The sequence below is a fragment of the Pygocentrus nattereri genome, chromosome 9, assembly GCF_015220715.1.
Source record: "Pygocentrus nattereri isolate fPygNat1 chromosome 9, fPygNat1.pri, whole genome shotgun sequence".
NCBI classification, from domain to species: Eukaryota; Metazoa; Chordata; class Actinopteri; order Characiformes; family Serrasalmidae; genus Pygocentrus; species Pygocentrus nattereri.
Genome location: NC_051219.1, coordinates 24,368,869 through 24,394,900, shown reverse-complemented (window position 1 = coordinate 24,394,900; position 26,032 = coordinate 24,368,869). Strand labels below are relative to the sequence as shown.

Below are 26,032 nucleotides of genomic sequence, written 5' to 3'. Positions count from 1 at the left end.
TGTTAGGAGTCTTGCCCAAGGACTTATTGGCATAGTTTAGGGTGTTTGCCCAGGTGGGGATTGAACCCCAGTCTACAGTGTAGAAGGCAGAGGTGTTAACCACAACACTATCCAACCACATGTACAATGAATGTACAATGTTCAGTCACGGGCTTCTCCATGGACAAAAATCAATCCCTGTAACTAAAACTATGATACATTCTCAAAACCTCTGTGTACTTCCCATCAGCTCAGAGATGAATATGAATCCACTCATATTCCAGAAAATAAGTGATGTCTTCTTTACACAAGAACAAAGTTTCTCTCTTTCTGAGCGTCTACTTTCGGTTAACTATGACATTAAATCAGGCCTGCAGATGCTCGCCAGCTTGTTGAATTGCCAATCCAGGTTTGTGAGAACATTTGGATTGAAGTCATTCTCAGGGAGGGAGATGGCATCCAGTTGAGGGTCAATCATGGGTTCTCCTTCATATGCATAACAATGAGGTTCATAGTCACCAAGCTCTTCTCCTGGCGCCTGAAGCTGGAAAAGGTTCTGCAGAGGAGAAATTCCATAAGACAGAGTGAAGAGCTCAGGTTAATTCATTCCCATTAATGGCTTTTTTCATCTGGAATCTTTGGCATAATTGCTCTTTTTTATTGTTGGTCCAGAACGTTCCAGTTTTAAGGTTTTTGATACCTGCTCAAGATTAGAACTCATAGTACCTAATGGTGCTCTGTTTTTAACACTTGCAGCTGAATGTAACAGAAATAGAGCTAATTCTTCACTCTGGCAGGGTGAGGATAACGTCACCAAGCACTTGTACATCACCAACAAAAGCACCAAACTGGTGAGCTAAAATGTGTGATTGCTATTTTTCAGAACTATTAGACCCAAAACATACTTCACACCAGGATGTGAACACAGACGCTTTGAGCTACACAGATGGTGTTTCACTAATAGTTAAGTTGAGAATGGGTCCATGCACTGTCATTTGCATTCATGTGAAGTATATTTTACTTTGCAAAGAGTTTGCTAAGGTGACATAAGCTAATTATGGTGCTAATGCTAGGAGTATTAGTATATAAGCAGGTCTCCAAAGAACAAATACTTTTGCTCATGTTTTTACACTGTATAGAAAAATTAAATATGTTTGATTTCCTAATGTTTCCTATCAGCCAGTAAGTTGTACTTAAATATAACTAGTGAGCAAACTAGCTAATTAACCCAATTAGGTGCTTTAGAGTGGCATAAAATAACAAAACGAAAAAAAAAGTGTTATGGCTGGATCTCAAGCAGGTGGCAGCTAGAATTAGAATCATAAGTTCTACTTAATTCCTGTTTGGGTCCATGTTTTTGAACATGCAGAGGAAATGCCTTCATTAGGTTGCAAAGTTTTTACAGGCAAAAATACACTTAAGGCCCAGACATATGGTCTCTTAGTTGCTCTAAAACTTTTTCACAGTACTGTATCTGACAATATCTGAGATAATTTGAATAATAAAAGTTCATTGCTGTAAAAACCTGTTGGGTAGGTTTGTAATGGTTACAGGTTCTTTTCCCAGTTACATTTATGACTTCAGAGAAATTCATCAATGTTGTCGAATCAAAGTTGATGATAAATGAAAGTAGAACAGGAGTACCTGATCAATCTGAGTGAGCAGGTTCTGTCTGAGTTGAAAGTCATCTACACTGTAAATAGAGTAGTTTCTCTTCACTTGGTCCTGGATTGGAACAACAAAGATTCAGCACAGATTTGAAAACAAGTTTAAAATGTAAAATGAACCCAAAAGGAACAGCGTTGTGACCGTACCATCGATGAGTGGTAACTTCTATATGAGCGTCTTGTGGAGTTCTGAAATTCAGTCAGGAAAGAAACAGTCGGTCAGTATAAAAAAAAAACTTATCAGTTTGTCAGTCTCAAAAATGAAAAGTATTTACCCGCTGCAGAGATCTTTTCAACAACTGTTCTTTTTGAAAAGTGCTGTCATAGTAATCCTGCTGGTGCTGGAGTAAAATGAATAAAGTGATAATTTGTGAGTTTATATGTACAAACATATCACTGTGGTCAGAACAAAATCAATCAAACAAAAATTTCTTTAGTTATTTTTCAGTTTTTGACATAATCTGAACATGCCTGTTGTTCTTTACATTGTGTAAAGTGTGTAAATTCCATGATGAATGGACTAAATGAAATAAAAGAAATCAAAATTACTTGGAAAAAAAGGCTCCATTGACTTATATTAAAAGTAAAGTATATTTTTTCCTTCCCCTGTAAAGTTAGTATTGGCTATTGGAACTAGATTATTTATAAGCACTTTTAGAGCATTTCTAGTGGTCCATCTGTAATGAATTTTTGTCACATTGTAAAAGTCAGCTAGAATTTTCGGTAACACTTTATTTGAAGGCTACCTACATAAGGGCTTCGTAACACACTCATAAGCACTGAATAATGTGTTTATGAAGCACTACTTGAACATCTTTTAAGTGCTTAAATGTTCTCGCAACCTGACATAAGATGTTTTATGAAATAAATGACATTTACTGACATAATATGAATAAACATTGAACATATTTACAGCACTAAACATATTTAAAACACTATACATAATTGCATCAATCATCTTATCTATGCTATGGAGGGAAGAGGGGGTGGTTTCCAGGCATATTTCACCTGATATTAATACAATGTCGTCTTAAGAATGCTAACATATATAGTTACGTATAGTGTTTTAAATATGTTTAGTGCTGTAAATAAGCACTTAATAAATGTTCAAGTAGTGCTTCATAAACGCATTATTCAGCGATTATGAATGTGTCATGAAGCCCTTATGTAGGTAGCGTTCAAATAAAGTGTTACCCAATTTTCTAATTCTGTAAAAAAGTACAAAATGGTAAAAATGTAGATACTAGATTTTGCTCCAAGAGCAGCGAGATGTATCTTCAAAACACTAACTATAAAGAAGAAAGAAAAGTTTTTTTTTCCCAAGACATTTTGGAAAATTTCTATTGGTCTATTTATCATACACTTTTCACACAGTATAAAGAGTAGCTGGTTATGTTATACAAACCATGATGTATTAGATAGTAAGTTGGATTTTCATACATTCTGTTGTATGACTTCCTGCTTTGAAATTCCATCATGTGTTGATATCAAATTGGGCTTTGCCTTTAAGGTCTGGATGGACTCCACTTGGGTGATTTTGGCAGGAACCTTTATGAAGAGATAATAAACAAAAATATTATTATTGAAAACTAATATATTATGGTATCCAAAAAGACCAAGAAGATAACTGTACACGTAATTTCGCCCTGTTTCTACAGTAGCTTCATAAAAGTTTAATTGATTTAGTTTGTGATTACTACACTTCTCATTTATTCTTCTGGATGTACCAATATTTTAATGTTTTAATAATGTAACCTGTATGGTGTAGGCAAGAGAGTGTTTTTTTACCCTGCAGTCTGTGCCAAGAGTCTCAATATTGGACTTGAGGAGATGCCACCCAGGTTCGTCATCTGTCATGATCATTTTTTTCTCGTGCTTGCAGGAGATCAGAAAGGCCATGAGAAGAATAGCTGTCCAAAAAGGAAATACATTCGGAAATACATCAGGTACACCAATCTATAGGCAGACTGCATCTTGAAACTGAAGATAAAATGTAATGTTAACTCTGTCAATAGCTCAACCGTACCTAGAAGAAGAAGAAACGCGAAAATCATGATGCTGACAGCAGCGCTGCCCACCTGGGCACCTGAAGATCTGCGTAGATGACAGTTTGGTGTGCTGGTGCAGTCACACACAGTGACTGAGAGGTTCTGTGTCAGGGAAAGGCCCTGGTTGTCAGATACTTTGATCTGAAGCTCGTGAACACCTGAATAGACAGTGTTCTCTTTCACCAGGTGCACAGTTGTCCCTACAGAGAGAAAGGCATGTCCTTTGAAAAACATACACTAATATTTATATACACAATTACATGTTTTCATGACAACATAATGAGAAAAATGTTGCTTCAGCAAAACTCTATAGCAGTCTCTAAATAGATTTATATATGTAAAGCTATTTGTACGTGATATAGATTCAGATATTGCATGTAGAAATGAATAATTAATAGAAATGCAAAAATCTTATAAGATTTAGAACCTGCTGGGGCAAATTTTCAGAAAATACAAAACTTGTTCAAAAAGCACAATTTTGAATGTTTGCGTGGCTGCATGAATTATTATTTCATGGAAATCCACCTGGTCTGATCAAGATGCAGTGTTAATTGTATGGTTAAGTCTGTAAAATCATATTAATATGTATCTTTAAAAGCACAACAGGGAATATATCTTAAGGGCCATCTCCTGTAAGGCAGCTCTAAACCAAATGGTAAATAAAGCACTGAGTCATATTTAGAGAGCTTTGTTTACCACTGGTGGGGTCAATACTCCATTTCCCTTTAACATCCCCCAGGAGCTCGTAGGTGAAGGGGCTGCTGTATGGAGGCAGGTCCGGATCCACAGCAGTGATGTTTGTCATGGTGGCCTCATCCGATAAACACATACCCAGTGTGTTCACCTCAAGTATGGGCAGATTATCATTCAGATCTCCCACTTGAATGATCAAGGTTCCTGTCCCTGTCATAGGAGGCTCACCTGGACGTTGGAGAAAAATGACTGCAGTATTATGGAAGCATTTGAGTAGCAAAATAAAATTGAAAATGTGATGTGTAAAATGGCAATGTATTTATACTGGATTAAAATCACTTCACAGTTACTACTGTCAGACTGTAAAACTACACACACTGCAGATTCATACTGGATTAAAATCGCTCCACAATTATTACCATCAGACTGTAAAACTACACACATTGCAGATTCATACTGGATTAAAATTACTCCACAATGATTACAATCAGTGCTGTTTCTTACCATTATCCACAACATAGAGGATCACACTGTAGGAACTATTCTTCAACAAGGGTGATTCTCTGTCCAGAACCTTTGCTGTAAACACTTCCCCAGTTTCTGGATCTACAGTTATCCAGTTATCTACATCTTCTCCTTTGGTAAAACTGGGGGCATGAAAGAGAGAGAAACATAGAGAGATTTCAGGCTAAAGTTCTTTCCAGCACAATTAGCTTTTCAACAAATGAAAGTTTAAGGCCAAAGACAGCTACTGTACCACTCACTGAAACTTGCTGGCAAAGGTTTTATCAGGGTCTTTGGCTTCAAGAGTGCACAAGTGGGTTCCTAGTTTGGTGTTCTCCATGATCCCCACTTTTCTAACAGGTGGTACAAACTCTGGAGGGTCGTTCACGTCCTCCACAGCAATGGTGACAGGATACAACTTAGGGAAGCCTGGCAAACTTTTGCCAGGCCCCTCAATGAAGGTCTTTACATCCCATAATCTCTTAGCAGGACGTCCGGTGATCTCACAGGAGAAATATGGCACCTCATTTGCAACACTGATTGACACATTTCTTGAAGTTTGCTCCTCATAATCCATTGCCTGTGCAATTAAAGAAGAATAAAAGTACCAGGTTCATTAAATCAGTGTGAACTGCATTTCGTCACTTTCGGAACAAAATCTCAAATCTCTAAAATGGTTTACAAGAGAAGAAAAACATTCTTATCTTGTAATGGAGGCCAATGTAATAAGGATTAAAAAAAAGTTATTTTGAAACATTTCTTTAAGACGGTGTAAATTATGCAACAAAGTAAAAAAGAAAACTAAAATGTAGATTTTAAAAACTAACTAACTAACTACTATGATTAAAATGACCTCATAGCATTTCATTTGTGTTTCCTATATTCTGTATTGGCTCAGCTACATTGTAAATGAGTCTCCCTCTGTCTCCCTCAATGTGCTTTGAGGTCAAAAAAAGGTTGATTGATTGATTGAATTTAGTTGCTAATCTGACATCTAATTTAGTACAGCACACTGTAAAAAGTGCACTCTTTAAAAAAGATGGTTCTTCACGAGTTCTTCAGTATATACAATGATTGTATACAACACCATGAACATTCAAAGAACCATTTGCATGTTTAAATTCTGAAACGGTTCACCAGAACCGTTGTGTGCCGTTATGTGTTTATTGTGTCAGTTTTGCAGGAATATTTAATATAAAGAAAGCTGCAGTTCTTCATTTTATGGAAATGCACAGCTCAGCACAGCCTTCTATGTGGAGAGGAGTGAATTATTTTTCACAGGGGGTCTCATCGCTTCCCTTTCACTCTTCATTGCTCACTAGCAGCTCAACATTTCCCACACAGAGAGGGGGCGGAGTTCTAGTTTCTCTGATTACAGAATTATGGGGACAAATATTTTATTTGCTTATGTTAACTGAAAATATTTGAGTCGATTACCATTCCAGGGTGGAGAAAGAGGAGTAGAAAGAGGAGAGAAAGTAAGCTCCTAAGTCTACTGCTAATTATCTTCATTTCACTTGCCATAATCTCCACAGCTGTATGACTCAAGTGCATGAGCTAAGAGTCAACACAATGCATCTACAAATTGGACAAGATAAGACATGATATTAAGGTGCAAATTTGTTTAGCAAACAACAGAACACTCAAATACCTTTAGAACTGTTATCACTCCTTCATTAGTTTTGGGGTCCCTCTCTATTTTGAAATATGTTTCCTTATCTCCATGAATTGTGTATTTAGCTTTCCTGGCTTGTGAACCTGGACTGTCTTTATCAGCTACTTGCACGCGCAGGACTTCCACTCCGCTCTCTCGTTCCTTTACCCTACCAGGGCCCTAAAAAGAGATATGTAAAATATATGTTAGTAAGACCTAAAATAGCAGTCATATGCTGTCAGTGAAACATGAATTAAACAAGAGAACTTCACAAAAAATCTCAGAACTGCTCTCAGAGTATATATAGTGCTGTGAAAAATCATTTGCCACTTCCCATTTTTTTCTCCTTTTGCATATTTGTCACAATTGAATGTTTCAGATAATCAGACTCCTTTTAATATTAGACAAAGATAACCCAAGTAAACACAAAATGCTGTTTAAATGATGATTTCATTTATTGAAGGAAAACCACCATCAGAACATCATACCAACAGTGAAACATGGGGGTGGTAGTGTGATGGTCTGGGTCTGCTTTGCTTCTGCAGCACCTGGATGATGTATCATAATTGATGGAACCATGAATTCTGCTTTCTATCAGAAAATCATCAAGGACAGCCTGTCAATTAGTTGGATGATCTGAAACATTTAAGTGAGTGGCAAATACATGTTCACAGCACTGTATATTTGCATACATGGATATTTAATGAGAAAGAATGATTAATGATAACGATAGAAGAGAAGACTACAAATAAAACCAACTAAAATGGAATTTCCTTGTCCAGCAGAGCACCAAATATCTACAAATAGTTTAATATGCACTGAAATGACTGCCAAAAAACAAATTATTATAAATTAATTAATTTGGATGACACTGTCTTATACAAACATCAGAAAGAGTGTGATCTGGTGTAGCTTTAGCAACTGAATTGTATGGCTACAACAATCTAAGATCTAAAATCCCTGATGAAGCACTATTGATGTAAAGGATTTGAAAGCCATTTCAAATGGTACTCAATAATTCACTGTCCAAAACAGTATACAAATATTAGGAATGTTTTATACCACCAACCATCTATCCACGCCAGGCTATCCCACCAAATTCAGGCCAAGATCGAGTTCAGAGATACGGAAGATGGTTTTCCAAAACTCCAGGATAGAGGCAAGTCACATTTTGTATTTAATATATTTTTTAAAATGCATAAGAGCGAAGCTCTTGTTATTGATAAAAGAATGTAGATGCACAACTGAGATTTGCCCGACAACACTGAGGTGAAGATCGAGAAACTAAAAGTGAATAAATAAAGGTAAAGACTGAAAACTAAATAAATGAATAAGCTCATATTGTATTTAGTTGTTGAGGCTTCTGTGTAGTTTTCTGATAAAAATATTGTAGCACGTTCAAAATGTTCTGCATGTTAATTTTAGCGTATTAGTTCTGCAGCATATTGACTGGGTAATTCGATGAGTACTCTTATTATGAAGGCGGGCAGGTTTGTGTTCTATTTGATTAAGAAGTACTGAATTAATCTAATGCTGATGGCAGAGGAACCAAGTTACAGTTAGGCATAGAATAAACCGATAAAGCTCTCTTTATGTACGGCATGGCCGACTATAGCCCTGGGTCAACAAATATGCCTGATTTGTTTCTATATCTGTGTCTGTATCCTTGTGATAATCCAGGACAGAAATACAGTTCAAACATTTCCTGAATCTGTAAAGTCGACCATTCCATTCCGTCTTATCATGACATCGTATGTGACTCACATCCGGAGTTATGGTGCTATGAAAAAGGACTGAGATGCCTGTTATCTGCCTCTCACCATGTGGAACTGGTGGGTTTGTGCATCTATATTCTGTGTGAAACTGACCATTCCACCTTCAGGAAATCACTAAGGACTGAAACATCATGCCGGAAACCCTTCATTCTTCATTCAGTCCACATCAGAGAGACGTGTGAAATAAGGTACGGAGAGTTTACAGCTGCTGAAGTTGCTGCAGTGGTTTTGGGAAGTAGTGAAGAAGAAAACGGAGCATTTTAATTTGAAACAAATGAGTATCATGTTATATGAGGAGACTTTAAAGAAGAGTTTAAGAAGATGTGCACAAATTGGGATCACAGAGGGTTATTAAAGCACAATGACTTGTGCATTAGCTGTTCTTTAAAAGCAGTAAACACTACAGTTTTTTTTTCTTTCTTTGATGCTGAAAAATGAATGAGTTGTACTAAACAGCCATTTTGACTGGAGGTAGGTGGGACTTTTGCCCAGATATGGTAAATGTTTTATGGTTTATATCATTCTGTACTTCAGGGCCTGACCAGCTCACCATCATGGAGCCAATTCTGAATTATGCATTGTACCAGTATTTGAGATCTGTCAAGAAGATGAAGGTGAAGCATGAGTGGACCTTGCATTGACCTAATACACTTAGACAAATAGTAATAATAAAAAACAGGTAGATCATTAGTGGAATTTGATGTATTCAGTAAAAAGCCTCACATCACAGCTACAGGAGATTGACATACAATCACAAGAAATGCCTTCAAGTGATTTCTGGCTGAGGAGTCAATGCCAGCTATTGCTGGGGTGTAGCTTTGTTAAGAGTTATCACATAATAATAGGCCTCATTCATCAATATCCTACTAAGTTTGTTCTTAAATGTGTTCTTGAGAAAGATCCTAAGAAAAAGTCTGTCAGATTCATGATGTGTTCCTGAACTTCAGAACTGTTCACAACTGTTTCTTTGTGCTCTTGAGTGTGTGCAGATTCTGTTCTTACCTAAGAACAAATCCTAAATTAGAAAACTGGTGAGTGTGAGTTTCTCATTAGGTTGATTGAATAACTGACTCTAAATGTAGGTATTGTGATATAAATTGAGTTTATTCTACAGTTTCTCATTAGGTTGAATGAATAACTCCCTCTCTTCATGTTGATTCAGCACAGAAATAAAGTCACCCTTACACATCATCTGCCTCTCACCATGTGGAACTGATGGATTTGTGATGAAACATGCATTTTGATGTGAAACATATTAAGATCATGCTTTATGATGAGCCTTTAAAAGAGAGTTTATGAAGAAATGCACACATGGAGAAAATGCAGTCAGACCCCAGAGGGTTAAATCATCATAAATAAAAAATTTCAATGCTGTTTGTTCTACTAGTATCATAAAAAAGGAAGAGGAAATACCCATACATGCAAGTATGATACATGAGGTGTGCTTACTTTTACTGTCAACCATTAATATTTCTACCAGGAGTTTCTACCTGGTAACTACAGCTATTATGTACTATAATGCACACAATACTCATACTTTAGTAGGTTGCTTATTATTGCTTATTTACATGCATTTCAAAATTTTAGCACTTACTGTTTGACCTGTGATCTCTGGGAGGTGATTGTTCTTGTCAATAATGTTCATTGTCACAGTACTTGTGCTGGAGAGCTGCACTTTATCTCCATGATCCTTGGCTTCCACCACAATGGTATATGTGTTTGCCTTCTGGAAAATAAATATAGAACTTTACCAAAAATTACAACAAAACAGATTTCGAGCATGAAGCAAGTTAACAAATAAGACACAGAGCCATTTGCAGTCCGTGCATTTATTTACCTCATAGTCCAAACATCCTCGAAAAAAAATTTCTGTAATCGATGCTCCAGTTGGCTCAAGGAAAAACTCCACGTTGTCCGTTTTGGGAGTAACAGAGATGATATTGAAGGAGAAGGTTCCATTTGGAGTTTGCGAGTCATCCCCATCTGTGGCATTCATTGTTTCTACTACCTGACCTGTTGAGATTTAGATGACCATCAAGACTGGCAATGTGATCTTAACATATTCTGTAAGATTAACCAGTAAACACAGTGCAAAGCTGGATCACCTTGAGCTGAAGACTCATTCATAGTAGCCTGATAATGAGGTGGACTAAAGACTGGGGCGTGGTCATTAATGTCCAGGATCTTGACCTCAACCCCGAGCCTTGTGTCCACTTTGTCACTGGAGACATTTGTTGCTTCAAATGTTAACTACAACAGGGAGAAAACAATGCAATAAATCATCATAGATTAAAAAGGGATTTTTCCATATCTCAACATTTTTAATGGCACTTGGTTGGGATGCTGCACAAAATACAATGACATGCAACTCATTAAAACCCTATAGTTTACTGAAAACTAGTACAGCTCATTTTCAGCAATTGGACTTATTATTTCAAAATGATATCTAATTTTCTCAGAATAATAACTTGGAATATTTTTTAAACCTATGATCCTCCATTTCAACCAGCATCAGCTCAGTTTTTTTTGTTTATCTGACCTGGTAGAAACGAGCTTTTATACAAAAAGCCTGTTTAGCTTGTGTGGGTCATAAATGTACAATGTGCCTGAGTTAATTTAAAAGGAAGGTCTTTGTAGATAACTCACTTCTTTGGCGACCCTCAGCTGCACAAAGAGTCTGTTGGTATCTGTGCCTTGCCTTGCCCCCGTTTTCAAAATTACATAGTTAGGAAAGAAAGTTGTTTTCAAGATCAAAGATAATTCTAATCAGGTTCCCCAAGTTTGAAATCCTGTTTATAGATATATGTTTATATACTTGAAAACAGAAACAGTCACTTGTGCAGTTACAAAAGTCAGAACTGCAGTCAACGTGTATTTTTCCATTTAAAATTAAGCTGCTTGCACAAAAAATTAGTCACCTTGCATGTTGAAGGTGGTGACTATTTTTTTTTGTCTGGTCACCTTGTGAATAAAAATCGCTTAATTTCCAGGCAAGAATTGCTTCTAGAAGTCACCGCAGGTCCCTCACAAGTAATTTCTGAAAGAAAACTCCACAGGGAAGTGATTTTTATTCACGAGGTGTGAAACACATCAGTGGTCCCTGTCTGTTAGTTTCATGTTTCAGCCACAGTTCTGATGAGAATTTCATGTAAACTGGGATTTTTGCCACTGCTGGTAGATCTTTATGACCGTACATTTCAATACACCTGCAAATTCGGCTATTTCTATCACTCTATGGCCTTTGTCATGCCCAAATGCAATCATTCCTTTTTTTCCAATCATTCACATATGCTTTGTGATCCATTTTCCACACATCGAAAGGTACATTCACTGCACTGTACTGCCTCTTATCAATCTATGATTTATAGACTGATCATCCTCTTGCAGCACCATCTGCAGGAGCCTGAAGTTACTACCACCTTAAACACACAAGGTGACTAATTTTTTGTCTGAAGAACTTATGTTCTATTTAAAACTATTTTGGGGATTTGATTATAAAATTGAAAAAGACATTTCATAATTTTTCAGTATTACAAAAAGTGTAGCTTCTCATTTTCATTCTAAATACATAGTTATTTTTCTAGACATTTTTTTTCATTGTCACACAATGTTGCTTTAAGGCAACATGCCCTGAAAAATTCACACATCATAATTCTTTTATAAAATTTGATTCATTGTATGTAAAAAGTGAGTAAAAAATTTTCTAAGTATTGCTCTCATGGTGCATGCAGTAGAGGGTTAATTAGAATTTGAAAGTGTACAAAAGTTTTTAAACGACCATTTATATAGTTATTGTGGGTTTATATAGTGTGTGGGTATATGTTTATAAATGCTGTACATGGTGTTTAGCTGAATAAATAATGAGCTGTGCAAGTTTATGTATACAAATTATTGCAGCAAATTAACTTTCTAATAGTGACATACATTATATTTCCAAAAGTATTTGCTTATGCATATGAAGTTGAGTGACATCCCATACTTAATCCATAGGGTTTACCATGATGTTGGCCAACCCTTTGCAGCTATAACAGCTTTAACTCTTTTGGGAAGGCTTTCCAAAGGTTTAGGAGTGTGTTTATGGGAATGTTTGACCATTCTTCCAGAAGAGCATTTGTGAGGTCAGACACTGATGTGGGATGAGAAGGCCTGACCTGCAGTCTCTGATCTAATTCATCCCAAAGGTTTTCGGGTTGAGGTCAGGACTCTGTGTAGGCCAGTAAAGTTCTTCCACACCAAAGTCGCTCATCCATGTCTTTATGGATCTTGTTTTGTCCACTGGTGTGCAATCATGTTGGAACAGGAACAGGCCATCCCCAAACTGTTCCCACAAAGTTGGACGCAGAAAATTGTTCAAAATTTCTTGGTCTGCTGAAGTATTAAGAGCTCCTTTCACTGGAAATAAGGGACCAAGACCAACACCTGAAAAACAACCCCACACCATAATCCCCATCCACCAAACTTTACACATGGCACAATGCAGTCAGACAACTGCCATTATCCTGGCACCCATCAAACCCAGACTTGGATTCAGCTGCTCAGCCATGGAAAACCATTCCATGAAGCTCTCTATGCTGTTCTTGAGCTGATCTGAAGGCCACGTGAAGTTTGGAGTTCTGTAGCGATTGACTCTGCAGATTGACTCTGTGGCGACCTATATGCACTATGTGCCTCAGCATCTGCAAACCCCACACTGTCATTTTAAGTGGCCTACCACTTTGTGAACGAGTTTCTGTCATTCTCAATCACTTCCACTTTGTTATAATACCACTGACAGTTGATTGCGGAATATTTAGTAGCGAGGAAATTTCAGGACTGGACTTGTTGCACAGGTAGCATCCTATCACGGTACCACGCTAGAATTCACAGAGCTCCTGAGAGCGACCCATTCTTTCACTAATGTTTTGGATTTGTATGGGTGACTGAATACTTTTGTCAATATAGTGTAAGCTTTACATTTTCTTCAGTATGTATACATGATTAAAACATTTTACAGCTAAACATCTGTGTACTAAAAACTTGCTCCAATTAAGCAGAAGATGATCATACCTGGAGCAATTGAAAAGTCTCGTAGTCCACCTTCTTATGCACCCAAATCTGGCCATTTCTTTGATTGATTTTCAGAACTTCTTTGGGCTCTTTATCAACACCACTACCATGCAGCCTAAAGTTGACCAAATATTTTCTGTCCAGTTCAATCTGCAACAAAAGAATGTGGTGGCTAATTTAGAAAATTGTTCAATAGATGAAAATTTAGTTTGCATTTTGAATTAAGATTTGTAGATTATTACATTATCAAGCATTTAGCCTCATTTAAAAAAATCATTGATTTCATAATCATAGATATATACATATATATACATTGTCATCTAAGTGCGATAAAGCGTGGCCACATTTACCCCAAAAGAATAAAAATGGTACGCCTTATGGGTAGTGTAGGGCAAGCAGCTAGACACTGAAAAAAAAAGAGCAGGAGTAGAGAAGTTCTTTTTAACCCGTCACCTTTTATTTTCCCACAACAGTGTATTTACAAGCGTGCTTTTTAAAAAAAACAACAAAAAAACAAACACGACCTCAATCAACAGAGGTAATTAGACTGTGACTGCAAAGTCACATAAGTCTAGTCACCCTTACAAACAGGTGTAGCCTAGCACTGCTACCATAAGGGAAGAAGAACCCCAAACTGTGGTTACAGGGCTGTAAATATACAGGTAGCTCCTTCCCTAAGCTATTCCATTCCCCCTACAGGTAGGAAAATAAACCATACATTTCCTATTTACACGTTGAAATGAATATGGCACAATATTATATGTGGCTGTCAAAAAACAAGGCCATAGAAACAGTAATCAATCACCTTTATTTACAATGTTCATACGATTCACATTTCTCTTGCCCAATTAAGTAAAAGTCCAGGAGTCCCAATCAGTACTCTTTTAGGACCTGAAGGTGAGTATGAGCAGTGCATGTTAAAACAGGTATGTATACAGTCATTCATAGTGGTAATGTGCTAAGGGGTACCTTGCATCATTACACACCCCCCTCCATATGCTCGACACCATCCCAGTGACGAGACAGGAAATCAGCCATCACATTCTGAGAGCCTTTTCTGTACTGAATGTTAAAACGAAAGGGTTGCAGGGACTGATACCAATGGGTGATCCGTGCGTTGGAGTCTTTCATCCTTCTGATCCACTGCAAAGCCCTGTGATCAGTCTCTAGAGTAAAGTCATTCTGTATCAAATAGTACCTCAATGAGTCCAGGGCCCATTTGATGGCAAGGGCCTCTTTCTCGATGGTGGAATACCTGGTCTCTCTTGGAAACAGTTTTCTGCTAATGAACAGGATGGGCCTCCGCTCTTCACCTGCCCCCTGTAACAAAACTGCACCCAACCCCAACCCTGATGCATCAGTCTGAACAACAAAGGGTTTGTCAAAGTCTGGGCTGGCTAAAACAGGTTCCACACAGAGTGCATTTTTGAGGTCATTAAAAGCAGTTTCATAGTTCTCGGTCCACTTGACTCTCTGTGGCATGTCTTTTTTTTGTCAAGTCCGTCAGTGGAGCTGCCTTGGTTGAAAAGTTAGGGATGAACCTACGGTACCAACCCACAAGACCCAAAAATGAGCGCACCCTCCTTTTCATTGTAGGCTGCGGTGTCGCTCTCACAGCCTCCACCTTGTCCACCTGTGGTCGGATTTGTCCTCCACCCAGGATGTAACCCAGGTATGAGACCTCACTTCGAGCACTTCGACACTTTTTCGGGTTTGCAGTCAGGCCAGCATCCACGATTTTCTTCAGGACGATGTCAAGGTGTCTCAGATGCTCCTCCCACGACGCGCTGAAAATGGCGATATCGTCAATATAAGCTGCCGTGTAGGCTTCCGTGTTTTTGAGAACGTTGTCCATCAACCTCTGAAAGGTTGCTGCAGCTCCATGCAAACCAAAAGGCATCTTGAGGAAATGGTATAGCCCTGATGGTGTTCTGAAGGCAGTCACTTTCCTGGAGGACTGGCTGAGTGGTACCTGCCAGTACCCTTTACACAGGTCAAATGTGGACAAGACCTTGGCCTTTCCTAAACTCTCTATCAGTTCATCTGCCCGAGGCATTGGATAGGGGTCAAATGCCGACACAGAATTCAACTTTGAGAAATCCACACAGAAACGTAGACCTCCATCCTTCTTTGGAACAAGGACGACAGGACTGCACCACTCACTGACACATGGTTCTATGACACCCATCTTCAGCATCTCCTCCATCTCCCTTTTCAGGTCCGGAACAAGTCGTGCTGGCACCCTGCAGGTGGTCTGTCGAATGGGCTCGTCCTTGGTGAGTCTGATGCCGTGTTGGGTCATTGCTGACTACCCTGGTTCCTCAGAGAATAGCCCTGGTGCAATTACATGCAGTAACTCCTTCTGCTGCCATGCATTCGGGTGAGATACCACAGGTAGAACTGCACCATCACTTTCCGTGGGGAAGTACTGCTCCATCACTTCCTCCTCATCTTCCACAGCTCTTATCCATAGCTGTTCTGAGCTTGTGGTGTCTGGCTCATTCCACAGCCTCAGCATGTTTATGTGGAAGCGCATGAGCTTCTTCCTTCGGTCAGGTGTGTGCAGTTCATATGTGGTTTCACCTATGTGCTTGTGCACCACATATGGGCTTTGCCATTTGGCCAAAAGCCCAGTGTCACTGGTGGGTAGCAGGATAAGTGCTTTTTGTCCTGGTTGCAGCACTCTTTTCCTCGCTGCCTTATCATACCAGTGCTTCTGGTTTTCTTGTGCTTTCTCCATGTTTGCACGGACAGTCTCTGTCAGCTGGCTCAGTTTTTCTCTCATTTTTAAAACATAAGTTAAAATGTTCAGCTTCTGCTCTCTGCTTTCTCCTTCCCATGCTTCCTTCAAGATGTCCAGAGGGCCTCTCACCTGTTGTCCATTCAGAAGCTTGAATGGGGAAAAGCCAGTAGAAGCTTGTGGTACCTCCCAATACCCGAACAGCACATAAGGGAGCCACGCATCCCAGTCTGTTGCGTTGCTGTTTGTCAGTTTTTTTCAGAGTCTGTTTCAGGGTCTTGTTGAAATGTTCAACCATGCCATTAGTTTGAGGGTGCCATGGGGTGGTATGGATCCCTTTAATACCTAATAAACTCTACACGTCCTTTATTTGTTTTGATGTGAAGTTTGTGCCCTGATCTGTCAATATTTCCCTGGGGATGCCTACCCTGGAAATCAGCTGGATAAGTGCATTGACAATCTGGCGAGTTTTTACCTTTTTGAGTGCAAAGGCTTCTGGGTATTTAGTTGCATAGTCTAAAATAACTAAGATGTAGTGGTTACCATTCTTGGTTCTGGGTAATGGCCCTACCATGTCCATAGCTATGCGTGAGAATGGGACGTCAATTATAGGCATGTTTATCATATGTAGCCTGTATGATTTCTTTTGGGCTGATGTGAGCTGACATTCTGGACAATTTTCAAAATCTAACCACGTCTGCATACTGGCCTGGCCAGTAGAATCTGTACGCTACACGGCTAAAAGTTTTCGCTTGACCAAAATGACCAGCCCAAGGATCTGAATGACCCAGTTTAAGGACTTCCTCCCTGAGACACATTGGGAGTACCATCTGCTCTCCCTGATCTGAGACTCTGTATAATTTGTTTTCTTTAACAGCTAAGTGGAAACCTTCCTCACTGCTGTCACTGTAGGGTTTGCTTTTAGCAAAAAGCGGTTTTAGTGTCTCATCTTGAGACTGAAGCTGTTCAAAATTAGAGGGTAAGCTGATGTTATCTATAGCTGGCTGCTCTAGATTTTCACTCACTTTGGTTCCCCTCACTTTGTCTTTTCTTTTTTCCATTTTGGACTTTCTCTGTTTGGGATCTACAGCATAAGGTAGGTCATTTAGCAGTTTAACTGTCTCCTTGGTTGAGCTTTTAGCCTGCTGCCTAGTTACTACCATAACCTCACCGTCGCTAGATGTTGTTCTGTTTAGCAGGTCAACCAGCATTGGGATGTCTCTACCTAGTATTACGGCATATGGAGCGTTCTGTATTACTCCCACATTTACCAGGTAAGTTTGACCTTTAATAGAGAGGTTAATTTCTGTTGTGGGGTAGACCTAGACCTGTTCATCCCCGTGAACGCATTTAACCCTTAGCTTCCCTGTCAGACTGTACTGGAGATTGTCCAGGCATGACTGGGTAACTAAGGTCTGACTTGCCCCTGTGTCTATCAGAGCTTTGTACGGTTTGCCCTTTATTTTAACCAGTACTGCGGTTTCATCACTACTATCTTGTGCAGTGAGAGGGCTTTCCTTTCTAGGAATGTAACAGAGATGGTTAGAGCTACTGGGTGGGTTTTGGCATTCACTACTTTTCTGTCCAACTTGGTTACAGCTAAAACATCTGATTTTGGGTTTATCAACCGGAGTTTTACTGCTAGGACGCCACTGTGTATTACAGGTCCTATGCTGACCCAAACCACCACCATAATCACCACCATTACTGGCTTGTCTGCTGGAGTCTGGCTTCCCGAGGTGAAAGTCTCTCTCTGCCCATCGAGCCTTCTGAGGTGAAGCCGGGCTGCGCTCCATTATCCAGCTTTTCAGCTCTGGGTTGATCATACTGAGGAACTGCTCCAGGACGATGGTTTGTCCTATCTCCTCTTTCGTTTTGCCAGTCGGGCGCAAGTCTCTGGGTTAATCTCAAATTTTTTGAGAATAGCCTCCTTGACTGCTTCAAAGTCATGTATGTCCTCCGTGCTCATAGCGACATACGCTGCTCTGGCTTTTCCCTCGAGCAACGGGACCAGCTGGAAAGCCCAGTCCGCTCTCGGCCACCTAGCTGCTAGCGCTAGCCGCTTGAACATCACGAAGTAGTGTTCTATATCGTCTGTAACGGTGTATTTACAAGCGCGCTTTTTAAAACAAAAAAAAAACAAACACAACCTCAATCAACAGAGGTAATTAGACTGTGACTGCAAAGTCACATAAGTCTAGTCACGCAAATAACCCTTACAAATAGGTGTAGCCTAGCACTGCTACCATAAGGGAAGAAGAACCCCAAACTGTGGTTACAGAGCCATATATATACAGGTAGCTCCTCCCTTAAGCTATTCCATTCCCCCCACGAGTAGGAAAATAAACCATACATTTCCTATTTACACGTTGAAATGAATATGGCACAATATTATATGTGGCTGTCAAAATACAAGGCCATAGAAACAGTAATCAATCACTGTTACTTACAATGTTCACACGATTGACATTTCTCTTTGTATTTACAGGTTCTCACTCCCCTCCTCTACTACAGAGGGTGGACTCGCCCAGGTAAGTAAAAGTCCAGGAGCCACAATCAGTAATCTTTTAGGACCTGAAGGTTAGTATGAGCAGTGCATGTTAAAACAGGTAAGTATATATACAGTCATTCATAGTGGTAATGTGCTAAGGGGTACCTTGCATCATTACACTAAGTAACTGTGCTGTAAAGATAAGCATGTATTTTTCTTCCAATATTAATTTTTAATCACTCTCAAATTCACTTTAGCCCTGATATGTAGCAAAAAGCCCTCCTAATGACTACTGTGGGTGTTAGTGTAGTGTAAGATTTTTACTATAGATATATAGGTAAAAGTTACAAATAAATATATTAGGTCCTACATATTGATGCTGCTATCATTATGAATGACTTTAGATTTGGTTGGGAAGATTTCACATAACACATAGAAATAATGATGGTGTGAAGGTGTAAATGAAGGTGAAGGAGCTTCCTTAAGTTCTCAGGAGGACGTAAAAAGCTACAGAGCCCAAACAGAGAATTAAACTACTGTCACCACAGCTGTTTTAATAATGTTCGAGTGGAAGGTTCATGGAGGTTCATAGAGAGGCATGAGGCACGCAAGATTTCTCTTCTCAGACTGATGATGAAGAAGATACATGAGAAGTGAAAGCAGCAGAGCATCACCGAAAACAATACACAGTGAACCACACCGTAACTATTTCCCTTTCCCCAACCCTCGCTCAACTGCTCTAAGAAGACAGGTACTCATTAAGTTTGCACACAAGCATTTAGACCAATCAGAACCATTGTAGAACAATGTTCTCTGGTCAGATGAAACAACACTAGAACTCTTTGGAAAGAATTCAGCTGTTTGGAAAATAAGGGTTCTGTGTTTGATCCCAAGAATACCAGTGAAGCATGAAGGTGGGAGTGTCAGGATATGGAGCTGCTTTTCGGTAAACAGTGCTGGAGCATCACACACCATTGAAGGAAACATGAATGGAGTGACATACCAAGAGAGATTAGAGGAGATTTAATCTCATCAGCCAAGAAAATGAGCATTTCAACAAAGATGACAAAAGCACTGATATTATGCAAATGAATCTTTTTTACATACCACATTATTTTTACTTCATCACCATTATTTACCCTTATTTTACAGTCACTCTAATCAACACTCAAAACCCTTTTCAAACAGGTTCTATATATATAATCACATACAACATGTTCTCCATTAGTCTGAAGAACCATTGCACCATGCAATGATCCATTTAGGGATGCAAATGGTTCATTTTTTATTGTTCATGGTTCTATACAGTACCAATGTCTTTGCTAAAGAGTCCTTCAAGAACCAGTTACTAGAGTCCATTTGAGGTCATTAACCACATCTGAATGGTTTATTGTGCTTTATGAGCTGAACTCGTACATAATGAGAATATTATATGTTATGGGGGTGTGAAAATCACTTGCATTATTATTAATGAAATATGGCACACAACACCTCTTGAAGAGCTAGCTATACAAATTATTATACTGTTTTTACTAGAACCATGAACAGAGCACTCAAAGAACCATTTGTGTGCATAAATGGTTCTTTACATGGTGACATTATTCTTCAGATTGATGGAGAATGTGTTAAACATGGTTTTTCAGAATGATGAATGTGTTGTATATGGTTCTATACAGAACATTTTGAAAAGCCTTGAAACTTGTGTAGTGCTTATTAGTCTCGTATTAGTGATGACTGAAACTACTTTGGAATATGGAATAGATCTTTGACACTCTTATTAGTTCTAAAGCCATCTCCAGGAGATGCTACCTAAAATCTATAGGAATAGAAATGTAAAGGTTTAGGCACCTCAGCAGTTTCAGTTTTGTCCAGGTAAAGGTTCTTCATTCCACATTTACAACTTTAACAATCTGTTCTGTGTTGAAGGTGATATGAAGCTTGATACTCACTGTCCCCAACAAATAAGGGAAAGGGCCGGGGTTTTCTTCTTCAATGTTGAAGCTGTCAATGATCCAGGTTCTCTTCTGCCTGATCCTGCTGTGAACTGCTACAGAGCAGATATACTGAAGAACAGAGAGAAGTTGCTATGAGTTAATCAAGCAAAAGTGTAAACGAGAGAACATCTAACTGAACACCAGTGATCTAAAAGCAAAAGGCAGTTTCCTCCCTTTCATTAAATGTAGTTGATTTGACCTCACTCTTACACTATTAAATGATAACTCTTCATATGACAGGAAAAGTCTGTAAGATTTGATTAGGTAATATAGCTGCAGCCAAAAAATGATTGGTTCAGTGCTCACCTGATGCATTTTCAATTAGACATTAGATCTAGAACTATTTACAGCTAGATAGCAAAACCTGCTAATTTGCAGATATGGAGACATGCAATACTTGTAATTTAATATAAATTAAACAAAATAAAACCTATTTTTACTTTGTCATATGTATGACTAGTAGTAGTAGTAATGTTTTTATGTTTTTTATTCAACCTATATTAATGTTTCATTTCATCCTTTGTATTGTTTACTATGATCCCGTATATCCAGAATTAAATAAATATATCCTTTGCTCAAATTGCATTGTATTAAAATGCTGTTCATGATAAAATTAACAAAGTAAATTACAAAAGATGTAGATCTTGATTAGCCAACACATTTGGTGTCTCTAGGATTGGAGTTACATGGCTAATCCAGCTATCAAAAAACATAAGCTTATACTTCACCAATTACCATGTCGCTGCCTGCAAAACATTTCCCTCAGAGTATCTGGAGTTTATTCCCTCTAATGGACTTGATTATGCGTTTTTGACATTGTATGTCTCACTGTTTTCTATAAACATGACCTATAGTGCATTAGCATAAAGCTAAAAACAGTAGCAGTAGCCCTCCTAAAGCCTGATGTTTGTACCATTTGGAGAGAAGAACAGAAGAATGAAGTTGGGGACTGATTGGTGTTTGAGAATGACTGATTGATTGGTTTTTGAAATTTTGCTTCAGTAACCAGTGCTCCACTTGCCCCTGAGGCTAACTCTCCTTTTCTGAAACACACAGTAATCACCTTTTTTTGAGGCTTTCTCTTTCATTTTTCTATCTTTTGTTATCTCAGACCACACCTTCAAAAATATGGCTGTGGTGTGAGAGGAGCCTGCATGTCTACAGGACAGAATTCTGAGAACTCGGGCTGGAGCTCTGGGCAGTTCTTCTTTAATCTAGAAGACTGAATCTCCCTTTTATGAATAAAGAGAGGACTATGGAACTAGGAGGAGATGGGCAGAGGTTTTTAAAACAATAACAAATCTCAATCTGTATGAAATGTAAAAGAGAAACAGAATGAACAAGCTGGATCACGTAGAATGATGTTATTACAAGAAATTTGGCACATCAGTTTTATTTGCCTGTTTGATTTCTCAATGTTCTACATCCATCAATCACTGCTGACTATGTGCTGATTCCTGTCCAGCATGTGCTTATGTTTGAATGGGTGATGCCAAATCTGATAAGCCAAAAAATGATAGTAGAGTGATGTACTGTACAGGTAGTCATTATTATGATAAAATAACCTGTGAACAACATTAACCCCTTAAAATATGAGGATTGTTACATATTAAACCTTATTATTCAGTAACTACAAGGACTTCAGCGTAAATTAGTTGAGCTATTCTTAGGTTATAGAAGTGTGTAATAAATATTTTGGTCTGCCGATAGGCCCTGACCTTTCCCTTAAAAGGTCAGGGCCTATCAACAGACCCAAATATTTATTCAAACAGTTTCATCACTTTGAAGGAAATTCCATAAATTTCCAGGGGACACCATGTATACAAAACAAACATATTTTCTTGAAAAAGGTGGTTTTTCAAAGGTTCTGTATAGTGCCAAAAGGGTTCTGCTGTGTTCTGTTGTGTACTATCTAGTGTACTAACTATCTTTGCCAAAGAACCCTAAGCCATTTTATTTGCTTTCCAAAACCACCTGTGAACCTGAAAGCATCTTCTTAGTTTTATATGCAGTGTTTATGATCCTCTGCATGATCTAGACTCTGTTTTACCCCACATGTAAACACGTTCACTAAAGTAGCTTTTAATCATTTAAGAAATATTGCTAAAGTTCTGCCTTTTCTGTCTCAGAGTGATGCAGAAAAACATGCTCACGCATTTGTTACAAGCAGACTTGAATACTGTAGTGCTCTACTTGCTGGACTTCCTAAGAAAAGTATACATCACTTACAGCCTGTACAAAGTGCAGCAGTGCACATCCTAACAAAAACTAAAAAGAGAGATCACATCACTTCCATTTCTAAGAAGCACCTAATATCATATCTCTTTAAACTAGCATTTAACTAAAACTGAATGTCTTGTGGAGTTTATCTTTATCTTGTAATTTAATCTTCTTCATTTTCTTCTGATTCTAATTAAATACTAATGATCTATAACTGTTTAATAACATGTCTCTAAAGCGGTTTGAGCTGCCACGAGCATAAGTGCTTTATAAATTAAAATTATTATTATTATTATTATTATTATTAATATTATGCATTCCTGGGTTTTGAAAAATATGCAAAAGTCCAAAATCATGTCTCAAAACTTTAGCAAAGACATCAGTCAGCGCATTCATAACCATTTCAAATATTAACTTCCTGAGAGGGAGCCTAATTAATTGAACATGAACGAATCATGCATGGTATGAACCGCAAACAAACTAACATGCAAAACGAGCCTTTGCTGCAAGGATAATTAACTCAGATCAGCTGACTGAACACTGAATGACAGCACATTTCAATCTGAGTGTTCTCATTAAGGTCACATGGCCAATAACTAGTACATACCTGATCTAGGACCACAAATGAAAGTGTCTCAGGTTTGTTTAGAAAAGATCAGATTTGTGTGTCCACACAGGTCTGAACACATCAGAGTCGTGTTAGGGCAAAAAATTGGATCTGTGCCACTGAACTTGGTAATGTGATCGTATCTTTAGAGGGGGCTGTTTGTTACCTATCACCACCTCTGCGAACAATTCTGGCTCAGTAAGATAATCTAGAACAGAGCATTTCACACCAAACCACTCTGAATCCACTTTGAATAGCACAGGTAATGTACTTCCCATTTAAGTTAATTTTGCTGTACCTTTGATGTGATATTAAGTAAAAACTATTTGTTTGAAATGAAAAGCTCCAGTTGTTCCTGCCAGTTCAAGGATCAATAATTCTAGTTTTTCAAGAGAAACATTTTTAGCAAAGGGAGTGGTGTCAGTTTTAGCTTTGTCTGCTAAATCAAACAACACTGACAGCAGAACATTACATTATACATTATTCTCAGGAATGGATCATTACTGTATATTCTTCAGTCTTAATAAAAGGTCCCTTAGTTGTTCTTGGCTAGGAAACACCTAGAAGTGGTAGAGCAACTCTAATTAATGTGGAGATTCCTTAAAATGTTCCACTAAAAGTTCTTTAGGGAAATAAAAGTGGTTCTTTTCTCTATTGGCATCTTTGCTTTTAAGAGTTTGTTGCAAGGTTCTTAGCTTGGATATATGAATCTAAGAACTCCAGAACTTTAATTTCACTCTTTAAAAAAAGTTCTTCACACTCACACTTCTGATGTATAAAATTATTCTTTGAAGAATCTTCAAGCAAAAGTGTCTCTTCAATGGCATCACTATAGTGAACAATTTGTCACCTTTGTTTTTCAGAGTGTAAATTTGTAGCCTCTTAAATCTGTGGTTCTAAAATTCACTTTGTCAAAATTTTTCATAACTTTCATATTTCATAAGCTACATTCAAAAGGTGGGTGTCATATGAGAGCTGTAACTGTTTTCTCTCCAGTCAAATAGATGGGTAATGTAACTTTAGACTATTGAAAGTCGACCCATTGTCCCGCAAATCTGGGCTATAAACTATAAACAGATGGCGTCTCTTCAGTGACATACTCTGTAAAAATTATTTTTATAAAATAATACAAAAAGTGTCTAAGATTTTTGACTTTCAGCAGTAAATTGTAAGCATATAGCAATATATATAGATCATAAAACTGTCCAGGGTGTATCCTGCCTTCCGCCTGATGACCACTGGGATAGGCTCCAGGACCCCCCTGCGACCATGATGGGGAAGCAGCTTAGAAAATGGATGGATGGATGGATCATTTGTTTGGCTTTAAATAAGTAACAGGCTAGTTCTTCATTGATGACTGTAAAACACTGACTGCTAGTGACACATTTGAATGTTCTACCATCTCATGATTCCAGCTGTGTTCAAAAGTTAGTGTCTCCTACTGTATGTACATTCGCCCACCGGTCAGCACTGACTGCACTGCAGAATATAATAATATGATTGGTTGTAATAATAGAAACCAGAGCCCAGATACGACATCAAGCACAGGTACTCACCACAGCAAGGAAGAGAGCAAGAGTTAGTTTCCTCATATTGTATTGGACAGTCGTGTGTGATCATGTGGCAGAGAAAGAACTGCTCTTTCCTCTCTGCAGGTTCCACTGCTATCCATTGCTCTTACAGTAAAGGGTGAGGGGTGGGTATTCTAATGAAGGAGGCCTGCCAACATGACATCATCAACCACAGCCAACACATACACACACACACACACACACACACACACACACACACACACACACACACACACACACACACACACACAGTCCTCTCTCTCTCTCTCTATATATATATATACTGTATGTACACTCTTGTATGACAGAGAAACAGGCAGCTACTCAGCACTGTCAGGTCTTCCTGAAGGACTGTGCTTCATTTAAATTAACTAAGTTTGTTAAAGTGTTACTCAAGAGACCATAATATAAAACGTGTTTTTATATTATATTAATATAATAATATTAATGTAGGGGACAAACAAAGGCACATGAGTGGTTTTAAGGTCCAATTGTAAACCTCAAATAAGATTTTTCACTTGAAAGGTTCATATTTGTATCTTTTTCATAAACCAATGTTTTAAAACAACAACAATAAAATAAAAGCCCTGAGATGAGACGGGGTGTGTGGAGTTAATACAGCTTAGAAAATATAATTTCAATGAATTATAATACAGTTATGTTTCCTGACTAAAGGTACTGAGATGTACACATGAGGGTTCCACCCAAGTGACAAGAGGGGCACTGCCACAGTGACAGTTGACTACCTTTATGTGTGAGAGTGAATGGAAATATTTAAAGGGCAATTCCAGTAATTAAAAAAAAAATCTTAATAATTTAGAGACTGTAGATCTGTAATTTAGAGACTGTAGAAGTTATTCAGAGTGGTATGAAATGAAGTGGATTAGAACATTTACAGACAGAAATAAAGCAATATCATATTTCATTTAAAAATGCTTACTTGAAATGTTTAGTGTAGTGTGGAATGAATCCTTTGCTTTTGGTTTTCCTTTAACTTATTTTTCACTTGCATCACATTTACAGTTGAAATAGAGGAGATTAAT

General features: G+C 38.2%; 1 protein-coding gene across 1 annotated transcript; it reads right to left on the bottom strand.

Annotated features, from left to right (window-relative positions):
* Nucleotides 1-65: 65 nt before the first annotated feature.
* LOC108412366 (cadherin-like protein 26) lies at nucleotides 66-25,077 on the bottom strand. The gene is made up of 17 exons (XM_037541613.1): nucleotides 24,975-25,077; nucleotides 20,547-20,660; nucleotides 13,367-13,516; nucleotides 10,426-10,570; nucleotides 10,158-10,333; nucleotides 9,915-10,046; nucleotides 6,543-6,725; nucleotides 5,152-5,471; nucleotides 4,892-5,034; nucleotides 4,391-4,615; nucleotides 3,673-3,894; nucleotides 3,435-3,556; nucleotides 3,087-3,194; nucleotides 1,922-1,987; nucleotides 1,794-1,835; nucleotides 1,624-1,704; nucleotides 66-535 (listed from the first exon to the last, which is right to left on the bottom strand). Exons 1-17 carry the CDS (start codon nucleotides 25,008-25,010, stop codon nucleotides 332-334), a joined length of 2,469 nt encoding a protein of 822 aa, XP_037397510.1. The 5' UTR covers nucleotides 25,011-25,077; the 3' UTR covers nucleotides 66-331.
* Between the last annotated feature and the right edge of the window lie 955 nt (nucleotides 25,078-26,032).

What these genes read in the sequence shown, in the direction of transcription:
- LOC108412366 (XM_037541613.1), bottom strand. Translation starts at nt 25,010, where the DNA reads ATGAGGAAACTAACTCTTGCTCTCTTCCTTGCTGTG. An exon ending in CCTCTATGTTGTGGATAATG is followed by an intron (nt 4,616 to 4,891) that starts GTAAGAAACAGC and finishes TCCAACGTCCAG; the next exon opens with GTGAGCCTCCTATGACAGGG. An exon ending in AGGAAGTCATACAACAGAAT is followed by an intron (nt 1,988 to 3,086) that starts GTATGAAAATCC and finishes ATTTTACTCCAG; the next exon opens with CACCAGCAGGATTACTATGA.